The sequence below is a fragment of the Ixodes scapularis genome, unplaced genomic scaffold (genome assembly GCF_016920785.2).
Source record: "Ixodes scapularis isolate PalLabHiFi unplaced genomic scaffold, ASM1692078v2 PGA_scaffold10__122_contigs__length_95168666, whole genome shotgun sequence".
NCBI lineage: Eukaryota > Metazoa > Arthropoda > Arachnida > Ixodida > Ixodidae > Ixodes > Ixodes scapularis.
Genome location: NW_024609836.1, coordinates 32,853,839 through 32,869,037, shown reverse-complemented (window position 1 = coordinate 32,869,037; position 15,199 = coordinate 32,853,839). Strand labels below are relative to the sequence as shown.

The 15,199-nt window shown below is 48.3% G+C and overlaps 1 protein-coding gene across 1 annotated transcript in view; it reads left to right on the top strand.

The window, feature by feature from the left end:
• LOC115312641 (arylsulfatase B-like) overlaps positions 1–15,199 on the top strand; it is a 54,833-nt gene that overhangs the window by 26,004 nt on the left and 13,630 nt on the right. Inside the window, exon 3 of the mRNA XM_042288516.1 lies at positions 2,612–2,724. Coding sequence (XP_042144450.1) covers positions 2,612–2,724 — 113 coding nt within the window. The remainder of the gene's footprint in view (positions 1–2,611; positions 2,725–15,199) is intronic.

Genomic DNA, 15,199 nt, shown 5'->3' with positions numbered 1-15,199 from the left:
GCTCGGTAAGGATGTGAGGAAACATGGCGGTGCCCCATGAGTGAGCGCCGCTCGCTTTGGAACTAATATGTCGTTGTAGCTGCAATATCCAGCGCGTTAGTCAGCAACGAATGGTGCAGGAGGTTTTCGCTTTGCCTTACCTCACTTAAATCGCAAATCATGGGCAATGACCTCGCCGCATTTTTTAAATAGTCTTTCAATTCTGGCCATAACTAAGCCTAAATGAACGCGATAAGTGTCTGCATGGCAACGTCTTTGGAAAGCGGATTGCCTTAACTCAATCGGCCGGGTATTGATAGCACACAAAAGCAGACAGCGTCCCAACATACTTTTCTTCTAAATTATCCACGCATCGCGAGGAGAACGCTGGAAGTGTAACGCTACGGTCCACGCGCGCTGGTTTCCTCTTATAAAAGATTCGAAGTAAAAAATCATTATAAGGCTTTGACGAACGCGCGTGCAAGGCAAAATTTGTTTTAGACTTTGCTTTAGAACGGTCACTACTGCAGACGCCAGCACGGTGCGATGCGTGCAACGACAGTCGTAGCATGCACATCGGTGCTTGGATCATTTAGAAAAAGGTGTGTTGGGACGCTGTCTGCTTTTGTGTGCTATGAATACCCGGCCGATTGAGTCAAGGCAATCCGCTTTCCAAAAACGTTGCCATGCCGACAATTATCGCGTTTATTTAGGCTTAGGAATGGCCAGAATCGAAAGTCTATCTAAAAATAGCGGCGAGGTCATTGCTCATGCTTTGCGATTTAAGTGAGGTAAGGCAAAGCGAAAGCCTCCTGCACCATTCGTTGCTGACTAACGTGCCCAATATTGCAGCTACCACGACACAGTAGTTCCAAAGCGAGCGGCTATCACTCACCGGGGCACCGCCATGTTTCCCCGCATCCCTACCGAGCCTCCAGTCACGTGATTTCAAAATCCCTCTCATAGGTACTGCGGCTAACTTTAGCCGCGGTTAGCGCTTCGAGCAAACAAGCCAGGACGCAAAGCTTACCCTGGGCTTCGGCAAGTCGAACTTCGCCAGCGATTGTGTGGACTTCCTAAGTTTCCATTCGACTAACGGCTAGATGCAGCCAGGAGAGGCCAAGGCAAACGCAATCGCCCAATTTCCGACTCATGAGAATGTGCACTACTTAAAGGCTGAACTCCATGGGGCGAATATGCTGCAAAAAGTCGACGAATTTCTCCCGGCGGCTTTCGCTCTGCGCCTGGCATCAGCACAGTGACTATACTGCGTCGCGTGCAAAGCAAAACGTACCGCCGGGCGAAGTTCTTCAGTTATTAGACGGATATTCGCTCCATCGAGTAAAGCCTTAATACAGTTTGTGAGATTGAGTGGTTTTTTTTCAAAACGTTATCCACAAGTACCCTCTGGTTGCTGAACAACTACAAGAGCTGTCTCAAGGCGATGAAACTACCTAGAAGGATCCAAGCGAGCTGCTAGCAAAAGTGCGACTCTGTTGGAAGGACAGGAAAGGAGTAAGGAGGCATATGACAATTGCCACAATGCAGTAAATCTGTACGGTGTGGGACAAGTAGTGTTCTTGAAGAGAGCACCTCAGCACACTAGGAATCCTACTGAGACACTGCCCAAGCACCGAGAATCCCTGGCAGTCACGGAAGTGCTGGCTGCACATACCTAGAGGGTAGCGGAGAATGACCAGAATTCAAGTAGCCGGTTTGCAACAACGGCCCATGTCTCCCATCCCAAGGGATGATCAACGACCTCCAAGACATCTCATCTTGAGGACGATGTATTTCCTGGGGATTTTGAAGACCAAGAGAATAATCTCCAATTTGGACTGCCGAGTCGGACGCGTGTTCTTGCCAGTCTGCAGGTCGGTATGATATGAAATTGGTATCATCGTATTTTTTTTTTTTTTTTTGTTAAGCTTCTCGTTTTCTAAACGAGGACGTTAAGTGGGCCGGACGGCCGAATGTAAGGATTTGTCTCTTTGACATTTTACTGGCGCCCAAAACCGCGCGAATGGGAGAAGAAACTGAAAGTGAGAACCCTGGCAGTAGTCAATCGATGGGTGAGCGCGCGGAAAGAAATGTGTGTGTGTGCGACCATGGTGCGTAAAAAAATATTAAAGCAGCGTTTTTCTACGATTCAACCTGAATGCATGAGTGTAAGCGAACGATTGTCAATAGTAGAATAATTAGTGTAGCTTTTCTACATTCAGTTGCATGTGACTAAGTTTTCATTAAAATGGTGACTCGGTTAAATGCCGTGCCGTCTATTTATAGGTAAAACTGAATAAGTCACCGTTCATACTGTTTCGTTAAAAGTTCTACAATCGAATATTTTATATAATTTTCAGTAGTAGCCATCGAATGTGCGAAATTAAACTAAGTTATTGATATAATAGACACATCTGAGGTTAGTAATAAAATGTCTAGATATATCACGAATGTGAAAACGAATTATATGTTTAGAATGAATGAATAATGTTATGGGCCCTTTAAGAATATGCTTTCTCCAACCCGTCGACTTGCTGGAAGTGCGTATCATTATATGTGGCGACATTAATCTTATTTGGAACGGTTTTTCGTGTCAGAGTCCGCCGACACAAAATATATATTTTATTTCTAGGCCTGCAACATTTAATAATCCTTCCAGCGGAACCAATGGGTTTGCCACTTAACTATACTATTATGCCAGAACACTTCAAACGTCTCGGATACAAGACACACATGGTTGGAAAGGTGAGCAAATTTTTCTGTAAGTTTCAAGATACATTTTTTTTTAGGGGCGAAGCTCCTTAGGGGCTAGCCATGTCCGTATGTCCGTCCCAAGTCCGGCGTCGCGTGTTTTTGCTCAGGAGCACGTGAGCACTTGCTCCCGTGCTCGTGTAGGGCAAAAAAAAAAAACGAATCTCCACGTGGTGAATGATGATGATTCGGGCGAAGCTCTGGGTAGCTAAACTCGTCGAGCACAACTTTGTGTCTGAAAGTTGCGGAACGCGCTAATTGGACTCTCGCGACGCTGACGTCAAGCCGAGCGAGGTGTCAATCATTCAAGCTCTCTCGGTGCTCAAATTCCAGCGAGAATGAAAACACAAAGTCGTAGCGAGCTCCATCGAAGCGCGTGCGAGCAACACCGTGGTGCCAGCCGATTGAACGGCTGCACTGGTGACGTTTCTCCCGAGTGTCCCTACATCCCTACGCCGCGTTAAAGTCAATGATGCGTAGATTGTACCTAGGCGGCCGGTAAATACTCTGAACTTTCTCGTCGCAAGATCATCGTTTGTGGAAGTTACTGGTGACGACAAAGTGACGTTTCACAACTTTGGGAAGGAGTTATTTGAGGCCAAAATCTTCGCTTCGAAATCGAGGCGAAGATTAAACTTTGTGATGTTGTGGAGCCGTGCGCGGTGTACGCGGGCGGCTTTATAGAGCTCATCTTCCGCCACTGTCAACAACGCCAGGGTCACCCACAGGCGGTTTGTGTAGAGACGTCGGTAATGTCTGAGAGTTGAGGGGAAACGGGGGATAAAAAAAAAAAAAAGCCGAAGAAAGGGAATTAAAAAAAATTAAAGACGTTTGCAAATCTTTGTAATGCGAAATCAGAGCTCAACTCTTGAGGAGGAATAAGGGAGGGTACGGAGAGGAGGGTATGCCCCTCCTCCTTCCCTCTTCCTCTTCTCCCCTCCTCCTCCCATTCAGTTTCTCCGCTAAATTTAGCAGGGAAAAGGACATCACATTACAATGTAGTGGAGAAGTGAATCGGCGTTGAACTCACGTAGCTGGGAATTGAATTGGTGTTGAGGTCCTGTGACGTCAATTTCGCGCTAAATTTAGCGGGCCGGTTACGCCGACGGCGACGCCCACGCCGCGAAACCCCGAAACGAGCGCCGAAGAGCTGCGCTCTAAAGAAAGAATTAAGGTACGACCAACACACACACACACACACACACACACACACACACACACACACACACACACACACGCGCGCGCACGCACACACAGAGACACACACACACACACGCACGCACACACACACACTCACGAACACACACACACACACACACACAAATAGGAGTCTCTAGAAGGGCCGTAGAAATTGTTCGGGAGAGAGAGAGAGAGAAGGTGATTGTGGTGAAGAAGGGGGATATTCCTTTCCCCTAATATTTTATTATAACTCCCGGAAGTGCTATGGCGGTTCAGGGCTGAGGCGATACCCCCCCCCCCCCCCCCTTCCACCCTTATGCCCCTTGCCCCCTCTTTAGACGCAACTGGGGGAGGGCGGGGCTAAATCCCCCACCCCCCCGCCCTCCCCATCCTCCTGTTTCGACGACCCTGCTTAGAGGTGTTCCAATGAGCAATGACGAGGAACAGCACAGCCTGCAATTTTCGAAATAACGGTTCAAGAGATTCTGGAATTAAAACAGCTCGCGTTCCATGAACTCAAGAGTGGCCATGACAGACTTTCAAGCAAAAGACTCGTGCCAGGGCACGTATATAGTGTGTGGGAGCGTTCAGTGACGTCATTTTATAGTTGATACCTTTGACGACGGAGTCAGGATTATCAGTTGTGAACGACAAATTTGATGGTTCGTGTTCAAATCTACGATGTCAACTTTAGGGTCCTTGCGTTCTTGAAGCATCACCGCCAATATTGACAACCTGACATTACTTTTATTTCCTTATTTCCGTTGATAAACATACTTAATCCCAAAGTGACTGATCTTCGAATGTCTACCATAAAATGATTTTATCCCGCCGATGAAGGGACAGCTGCCCGGAGGCGAAATTCGTCCGAAAGTGGACAACGGTAGTCGGCTCCTTGTGACCTAGCCACGTCGGGCTACACTTTGGGCCCGAGATAAATCAAAAGAACGGCAGGGACGCATTTTAGTAAATTCTGCTTTATCGGCGGAAATAAGAACGATACCAGACTATCAACTTCGACGGTGTTGATATTAAAATGCAATTCTCAAGCATCCATCGTGCTTTTTAGAGACCATCAAACATGACGGTCGCAGCTGATAATCTTTGTTGTGACGTCACACGTATGAGCCACGGTCGTGTCCGCGCGCTCTCTAGTGCTGCTCTTGTCCGGTGCCTAGGGAGGCGTAGGGATTTTTCATCCCCTCAACGAAAAACGTCACGAAGACAGACGGATCTGCGGGTTTGTGAGAAAAGAAAACTTCGCAGCAATCTTTCGGCTCCTCCCCCCACTATGTCATAACACAAAGAATATTTTTGTTGACGAGTTTAGCGACCCTGGTGGTGCTTGTCTGCGTACACGGTGAGCCGTAGCATGCCGAGCCTTTCGTTCGTTTTCATCCATGTCAGAAAGAGAATGTGTGGTATGGAACGGTGGTTATATACGCATTTGAGCATTTGACCGCAGCATGACATGGATGAAAACGAACGAAAGGCTCGGCATGCTGCCACTCAGCGTCTACGCAGACAAGCACCACCAGAGCTTCGCCCCAATCAACATCATTCACCAGGTGGAGATACGGTTGTTTTTTTGTTTTTGTTTTTTGTCAGGCACTACAATCACGGTGTGCGTTCGGAACGGGTCTCCGATTGGTGTGTTTGGTGTCTTATTCTGACCATGCATCCAAAGCGGTTCCAAAATGGCAACACATGCCGCCACAAAAGCCGGAGTGTCATTCTAGCGGATGTCGCGATTCTGGCAATTGGGCTTAGAAGTCCCGAAAAAAAAACGAAAAAACACGAGGGAAGGCGAGTGTCATTGTCGTCGTGGCGTCCCCAACTCCTTGCTGCCGAAGCTCCCGTGAAAGGTCAAGCTGCATAGGAACTTGCTGCAGAAGAGGCGTCTGCCGGATCCGCCACCACTGTAATGACACCGCTAGGATCGCTGCCGGCGACAGAATGACACTTTTATGACGTCATCAGGCGGAAATCGAGGGGGACGCATTAGACCATAGCCTCGTATATACTGACAAAGCCTGGCAGATCGCCACAAGTCGCGGCCGCCGAAAGGTAAAAGGTAGAGAGGAAGACAACGGATGAGAGGAGAGCCATGTAACGGGCGCCTCGCTGCGGCGAGACGCCGAAACACACTTGTACTGAGCGATGGAAAATCCGCTGGTGCTCCTCGCGTCTATGCGCTACCGCTTCTTTTCTCGTCGGGTTTGAAAACCATGTCTCAGGTCCTCGCCGCTGCAAAAGCTGTGCGCTGACTACAGGCTGCCCGAGAAATGCTCTGTGCTACCAGATCCTCGCGCTCCAAATCTGCGACAGGGCGATCTACGACTCCGTCGCCGAACTGCCAGGCTTTGGGAGTATAGAGGAGGCTATGGTTAAACACACACTTCGGAAATGCGTTCATGCAGAGTAGTACCAGCACCTATCTTCAGTGCTGAAGTTTAGAAAACACAAGAAAACAAACCAACTTGTGCGTTTGAGACATAGTTAGTGTTCTAAAACACTTTAGATATTGAATACTCTCGCTGCTGTAATATAAGTTATGCAGTACGGTTTCTGACGGCTATTTCAGAGCGTTTAGAAAATTTTATCAAGTAGCACAGTTTAAAGGCTGGGGCTTAGTGGTAAAAAGCTAGGCGTTTAAAAGAAGTATTGTATTTTGTGATGCTCTTCTTTGGTTATGTTTCTCAGCATATTATTCAAACGAGGCCGAAACGCAAATACTGGACACAAATTAATTTTTGAGAGGACCTAATTTTAGGAAATTTCACCGCTTGAAAACTACCAAGAAAAATGCAAACCAATGTAAAACTATACGATACAGGATGCACATCATACCCCCAGATATTTCCACAACACACCATCATAAACTAAGACAAATATGGAAGCCTGCGAGAATAGTCATTTAGGGCAGTGTTTTTATAGGCGGTGGTAACAAGTTCAACAAGGAAAAATGTTTCTACTGAACGTTTCTCTAAATCTGCCCCATTCTTTCGGAAAATAAAAATATTTATTTGTAAACATTGTTTTTCAGGTCGAGGCACGAGGTTGTAAAAATGCGCACTTTTTTTACTACTAAGCAACAGCCCTTTAAATATGTTACTTAGTAAAATGTTCTATATGATTTTCGGACCGGTTGGAACCTTGAGTTTAAACGGAGCTCATAGAACGTAGGATCGTGGAGAAAAATTTCTTCCGGAATTTTGCATTATTTTGGAAGTTATAAGCAAAATAATAATATGAAACAAGCCTAGCGTTTCCGGTCCGCGACGGATTGGTACAGTGACCAGATGTACCGTTTTGGGCGGGGGAGTCTAGTTTTAGGTTCGTTGGTATCGTCCCGCCGTTCGTCCTTGAAAAAACCTTATGTCCCGTTTTCGCGGATACGTGAGGTTGAGGAATCCAATCTAAGCGAATGGAAGAAATCCGAAAAAATGTTTATTTCACAGAGACGTATATAAAAGTAAGCGTATCATGAAAATGTCATTCCCCATACAGCACAAGTTTCATCTGTTTCTCTCGTTACACCTGCGAATAAATGCGGGAGAAAATCTGTCGAATTTGTTTTGATAGTCCTACTGAATTAGGCATGTTAGTTTAACAACAATAAAACAGTGACAAAAGTCACTTGATCGGCTCTGGAACCAGCTGTGTTTCTACACTCAAGTGGCTATATTTAGCAGCCGGCGCCACGAGCTGGTGGCACCAAGCAGACAGCGATAACGCGCACCATTATGGGGGTGTTCGTCAGGTTTCTGTGCATGTCATATATCATCGGCGAACCAATCAGAAACAGAAAAGGCCTCTTGAGCTTTGGATGCTGTCTTGATCAGTCGCATTAGCTCGTAGCGTGCGTCTAGACTTAAAACGTAGTATAGTAGCACACCATTGGCTACGGGTTAGGTTTATGGTTGCCGCGCTGAGAACGGGCACTCATCGTTGTCCAAATCCCCTTGCTGCCTTTGCATCGTCCTAGATTCAGGTCCCGAACGCGATTGTGCCGACGTCGTCCACTATGCGCCGCGCCCCGCCGCGCTGAGAAGAGTCAGACCAAACGTGTTCAGTGAACACCGGCAAGTATGACCAAACCCTGTGCAGTAGAATTTGGACGACATCACAGTGAGATCGAGCGAAGACGCAGGAAGACGCCTCTTCCAGATGACCTTTCTTGCGGCAAAATGTGCAAGTTGCTTTGATATGCTTGCAGACATCCGGCGTGTGCGAGCCTGTGCAGCGGAAACAAGGTTTCTTCACTGTTTTTCCGCCCTTGGAGGTCTTGACTGTGGAGGTGCTCTGGACCTTCCCTTCTTTTTCACCTTGAATGTGACGTTGCTGGCTGGCAGCAGACTCGGTAGCCAAAGCAATCGCGTAAGCTCGGTCGAAGGTGATGTGACGTTCGACGAGCAAGCGTTGCTGTAGGCGTGAGTCCTTAATGCCACAGATGAAACGGTCACAGAGCATGACATCCAGTGGCAGAACGGTAGAAAATTCAGTTCCTGGTGCTTGTGCGGCCTGGGCCGCACAAAGAATATTTTTGTTGACGAGTTTAGCGACCCTGGTGGTGCTTGTCTGCGTACACGGTGAGCCGTAGCATGCCGAGCCTTTCGTTCGTTTTCATCCATGTCAGAAAGAGAATGTGTGGTATGGAACGGTGGTTATATACGCATTTGAGCATTTGACCGCAGCATGACATGGATGAAAACGAACGAAAGGCTCGGCATGCTGCCACTCAGCGTCTACGCAGACAAGCACCACCAGAGCTTCGCCCCAATCAACATCATTCACCAGGTGGAGATACGGTTGTTTTTTTGTTTTTGTTTTTTGTCAGGCACTACAATCACGGTGTGCGTTCGGAACGGGTCTCCGATTGGTGTGTTTGGTGTCTTATTCTGACCATGCATCCAAAGCGGTTCCAAAATGGCAACACATGCCGCCACAAAAGCCGGAGTGTCATTCTAGCGGATGTCGCGATTCTGGCAATTGGGCTTAGAAGTCCCGAAAAAAAAACGAAAAAACACGAGGGAAGGCGAGTGTCATTGTCGTCGTGGCGTCCCCAACTCCTTGCTGCCGAAGCTCCCGTGAAAGGTCAAGCTGCATAGGAACTTGCTGCAGAAGAGGCGTCTGCCGGATCCGCCACCACTGTAATGACACCGCTAGGATCGCTGCCGGCGACAGAATGACACTTTTATGACGTCATCAGGCGGAAATCGAGGGGGACGCATTAGACCATAGCCTCGTATATACTGACAAAGCCTGGCAGATCGCCACAAGTCGCGGCCGCCGAAAGGTAAAAGGTAGAGAGGAAGACAACGGATGAGAGGAGAGCCATGTAACGGGCGCCTCGCTGCGGCGAGACGCCGAAACACACTTGTACTGAGCGATGGAAAATCCGCTGGTGCTCCTCGCGTCTATGCGCTACCGCTTCTTTTCTCGTCGGGTTTGAAAACCATGTCTCAGGTCCTCGCCGCTGCAAAAGCTGTGCGCTGACTACAGGCTGCCCGAGAAATGCTCTGTGCTACCAGATCCTCGCGCTCCAAATCTGCGACAGGGCGATCTACGACTCCGTCGCCGAACTGCCAGGCTTTGGGAGTATAGAGGAGGCTATGGTTAAACACACACTTCGGAAATGCGTTCATGCAGAGTAGTACCAGCACCTATCTTCAGTGCTGAAGTTTAGAAAACACAAGAAAACAAACCAACTTGTGCGTTTGAGACATAGTTAGTGTTCTAAAACACTTTAGATATTGAATACTCTCGCTGCTGTAATATAAGTTATGCAGTACGGTTTCTGACGGCTATTTCAGAGCGTTTAGAAAATTTTATCAAGTAGCACAGTTTAAAGGCTGGGGCTTAGTGGTAAAAAGCTAGGCGTTTAAAAGAAGTATTGTATTTTGTGATGCTCTTCTTTGGTTATGTTTCTCAGCATATTATTCAAACGAGGCCGAAACGCAAATACTGGACACAAATTAATTTTTGAGAGGACCTAATTTTAGGAAATTTCACCGCTTGAAAACTACCAAGAAAAATGCAAACCAATGTAAAACTATACGATACAGGATGCACATCATACCCCCAGATATTTCCACAACACACCATCATAAACTAAGACAAATATGGAAGCCTGCGAGAATAGTCATTTAGGGCAGTGTTTTTATAGGCGGTGGTAACAAGTTCAACAAGGAAAAATGTTTCTACTGAACGTTTCTCTAAATCTGCCCCATTCTTTCGGAAAATAAAAATATTTATTTGTAAACATTGTTTTTCAGGTCGAGGCACGAGGTTGTAAAAATGCGCACTTTTTTTACTACTAAGCAACAGCCCTTTAAATATGTTACTTAGTAAAATGTTCTATATGATTTTCGGACCGGTTGGAACCTTGAGTTTAAACGGAGCTCATAGAACGTAGGATCGTGGAGAAAAATTTCTTCCGGAATTTTGCATTATTTTGGAAGTTATAAGCAAAATAATAATATGAAACAAGCCTAGCGTTTCCGGTCCGCGACGGATTGGTACAGTGACCAGATGTACCGTTTTGGGCGGGGGAGTCTAGTTTTAGGTTCGTTGGTATCGTCCCGCCGTTCGTCCTTGAAAAAACCTTATGTCCCGTTTTCGCGGATACGTGAGGTTGAGGAATCCAATCTAAGCGAATGGAAGAAATCCGAAAAAATGTTTATTTCACAGAGACGTATATAAAAGTAAGCGTATCATGAAAATGTCATTCCCCATACAGCACAAGTTTCATCTGTTTCTCTCGTTACACCTGCGAATAAATGCGGGAGAAAATCTGTCGAATTTGTTTTGATAGTCCTACTGAATTAGGCATGTTAGTTTAACAACAATAAAACAGTGACAAAAGTCACTTGATCGGCTCTGGAACCAGCTGTGTTTCTACACTCAAGTGGCTATATTTAGCAGCCGGCGCCACGAGCTGGTGGCACCAAGCAGACAGCGATAACGCGCACCATTATGGGGGTGTTCGTCAGGTTTCTGTGCATGTCATATATCATCGGCGAACCAATCAGAAACAGAAAAGGCCTCTTGAGCTTTGGATGCTGTCTTGATCAGTCGCATTAGCTCGTAGCGTGCGTCTAGACTTAAAACGTAGTATAGTAGCACACCATTGGCTACGGGTTAGGTTTATGGTTGCCGCGCTGAGAACGGGCACTCATCGTTGTCCAAATCCCCTTGCTGCCTTTGCATCGTCCTAGATTCAGGTCCCGAACGCGATTGTGCCGACGTCGTCCACTATGCGCCGCGCCCCGCCGCGCTGAGAAGAGTCAGACCAAACGTGTTCAGTGAACACCGGCAAGTATGACCAAACCCTGTGCAGTAGAATTTGGACGACATCACAGTGAGATCGAGCGAAGACGCAGATTGGACACGAGTGCTGCGTCAACGTTCGGCTAGGCCTCGTGTCCAATCAACGCTTCGAAGGACGCTCGGCATCGGGCACGGGTCTGTATTGTCTCTCGGGGTTGCTGACGCGCTCGTGCTCCAGCCGAAAATGACGAGACACTGAATCCTTTGTGGCCGGATGCACGTCATGCAAAAAAATTGCATATCAGCAACCCCAGGAGCCACTATAATAATGATGCGCGAAGTGCCTCCCACCCGTGGTATCGCGTTGGCGTTGATTTGTTTGCATCAGGTAGAAACTCATACTTAGTAGCATTTGACGCCTACTCTAATTATCCAGAAGTGGAAAAGCTTCAAGAGACCTCTTCTCAAACACTCATCCGAACATTATCATCGTGTTTTGCAAGACACGGCATACCAGCTGAGGTTTGCACAGACAACGGTCCACAATTTTTGGTCATACGAGTTTAGGTGTTTTTCGAATGTTTATGATTTTTATCAAGTCCTCACTTCCCGCAATCCAACGGTCTTGCGGAGAAAGGAATGCGAATTGCAGAGAGGATTTTGAAAAAATTGTAAAGCACTTCCACTTCACATAGAAATGAAGGACCAGCGAAGCTGTTATTTTTACGACGTCTAGGACGATGCCTAGAGCCCTACGTCTAAGAGGATGCCTACAGGACGATGTCTAGGACAACCTCAAGCACGACTTCTAGGACAACCTTGAGGACAATGCCTAGAGGACGACGTCTAAGACGACCTCAAGGATGACTTCTAGGACGACCTCATGGACGAATTTTAGGGCGCCTACTAGGACGACGTCTAGGACGACCTCAAGGACGACTTCTAAGACTACCTCTAGGACGGCGACTAAAGGACGATCTCTTGGACGACCTCGGGTACCACATCTAGGAAAACCTCAAGGGTTAACTCAAAAACGATTTTTAGGACGACCTCAAGGGCAACCTCAAAAACGACTTCTAGGACAACCTAAAGGACGACTTCTAGGACGACTCCGAGGACGACTTCTAGGTCTACTTTGAGGACGACCTCTCGGACGACTTGGAGGACAACTTTCAGGACGACCTCTCGGACGACTTGGAGGACAACTTTCAGGGCGACCTCGAGGACGACGTCTAGGACGACTTCAAGGGCGACTTCTAGGACGACCTAAAAAACAACCCCTAGAGGACAGCCTCTCGGAATACCTCAAGGACGACTTCTAGGACGACATCGAGGACGATGCCTAGAGATTATGATATATATCGCGGTCAAGAAAGACGAAGACGAGGCTCAAGAAAAGCACGCGCGCACCCGGGATAGCAGGGATAGTCTGATTCCAAAACGCCATGAGCAATGGCTAACTTCTTTTCGGCTTAAACTGTACATAGTGTAAACAGGAAAAGATGTATTAATTGGCGACGAGGGAGTTTCGCGAACCCTGAAGATGGAAGGCTACGGCTCTCACGGACGAATTCCGGCATTTAACCCCGGAGGCAACTGGAGTTCATGGTTGGAACGCCTCGAGTTCTACTTCGAAGCCAAGGACATAACCGGCCCCGCGAAGAAGCGAGCAGTTCTGCTCACATCATGCGGTGAGTCGACCTTCGACACCGTACGGGCTCTACTAGCGCCGAGAAAGCCTTCGGAAGTCGAGTTTGGAGAAATTGTGAAACTCCTCAACGAACACTACGACCCGAAGCCGGCAGAACTGCTCAGCCGTTTCAAGTTCCATCAGCGAAACCAAGCACCGGCAGAGACCATCTCTGATTACGTCGCCGCCCTCCGCAAGATCGCAGCGGACTGCAACTTCGGAACGGTGACTAATGTACCGGCCAGGACTACTACGGCTACAACCGCTACTTCGTCCAGCGAGGTGATACAAGCGGCCCAGGCCGCACAAGCACCAGGAACTGAATTTTCTACCGTTCTGCCACTGGATGTCATGCTCTGTGACCGTTTCATCTGTGGCATTAAGGACTCACGCCTACAGCAACGCTTGCTCGTCGAACGTCACATCACCTTCGACCGAGCTTACGCGATTGCTTTGGCTACCGAGTCTGCTGCCAGCCAGCAACGTCACATTCAAGGTGAAAAAGAAGGGAAGGTCCAGAGCACCTCCACAGTCAAGACCTCCAAGGGCGGAAAAACAGTGAAGAAACCTTGTTTCCGCTGCACAGGCTCGCACACGCCGGATGTCTGCAAGCATATCAAAGCAACTTGCACATTTTGCCGCAAGAAAGGTCATCTGGAAGAGGCCTGCTTCAAACGCAGAGCCCAGCGCAAGTCCCAAGAGGAATCGAAGTGTCGCACGCATCACGTGGACGCAACAGAGCATGAGACGCATGGTGATTTTTTTGCTGTCAACAGCGTTACCCAGGGAGACACCTCGCGGGTCATCGCGGAGCTACTCGTGAACGGACGACACCTCGACATGGAAGTGGATTGCGGAGCTTCCCACTCCATAATCAGCTCCGAAACATACAAACGTCTTTGGCAGGGACGACCTCCTAAGCTAGAACCTTGCGACCTCTCCTTGTGCGTCTGGGCTGGAGACAAGATGCAACTAGCAGGCAAGGTGCCGGTCAACGTACGATCCAAGGACAAAGACGCTCGTCTGGACCTCTACGTGGTTAACGGAAAGGGAGCAAGTCCGCTTGGTCGGGACTGGTTTCCGGCGTTGAACATCAAGGTTTCCGGCGTACACTCAGTGTCTCCACCAAACCTGGAAGATCTACTGAGAACCCATGAGCAAGTGTTCTAGGGACAGCTCGACGGTCATGTCGGCGAACCGCTACACATAGACCTCAAGCAGGACGTAGCTCCAAAATTCCTGAAGAGTCGACCAGTGCCTTTCGCTCTGCGAACAGCAGTACATGAAGAGCTGAACAAGCTTCAGGCCCAGAACATTTTGGAGCCGGTAAAGTCGTCGTCCTGGGCAACACCCTTTGTCATCGTCCGAAAAAAGAACGGTACACTACGGCTATGTGGGGACTATCGGTGCACGGTAAACCCGGCACTCAAGGCAAACGCATATCCGCTTCCCACAGCACCAGACCTGTTGTCCATCGCACGAGGAGGAAAGATCTTCTCGAAGATAGATCTGCAACAAGCGTACCAGCAATTGCGAGTGGACGACGCCACAGCAGAGTTACTGACTGTAACGACACCGATGGGGCTCTTTCGCGTTAAACGAGTTCCTTTCGGAATTTCGGTTGCGCCTTTGCTGTTTCAACAGTTCATGGACACGCTGTTGTCAGGCATTGAAGGCACGGGAGCATACCTTGACGATATAATGGTCACAGGGGCAACTGAAGAGCAACATTTAGAACGCTTGAAAGCCGTTCTGCAACGCCTCGCGGAAGCCGGACTTCGGGTCTCCTAAGCCAAATGCAAATTCGGGGTTCCAGCGATAGAATTCCTAGGCTACCTACGTTGACGCTAATGGAGTGAGACCAACCGCCGAGAAGGTAAAGGCCATCACGGAAGCCCCGGAACCAAGCAACAAAAAGGAGCTCCAAGCCTTTCTTGGAATGCTGAGCTTCTACAGTCGTTTTCTGCGGAACAGGGCATCCACCGCCGAAAGGCTGCATCGACTGCTTGACAAAGACGCCAAGTGGCGCTGGGGGAACGAAGAGCACAAGGCTTTCAAAGAGCTGAAGGTGCTGCTTAGTTCAGCACCCCTGCTCGCTCACTATGACGACAAGCGGAAACTTGTTTTGTCTTGCGACGCATCACCATACGATGTTGGGGCAGTTCTGTCGCAGCTGGACGACGCCGGAGAAGAAGCTCCAATTGCCTACGCATCCAGAACACTCGGCAAAAGCGAACGTAATTACGCTCAGCTGGATAAGGAAGGACTAGCCATCATCTTCGGCATGAAACATTTCCACCAGTACGTCGCCGGGCGACAAGTGACCGT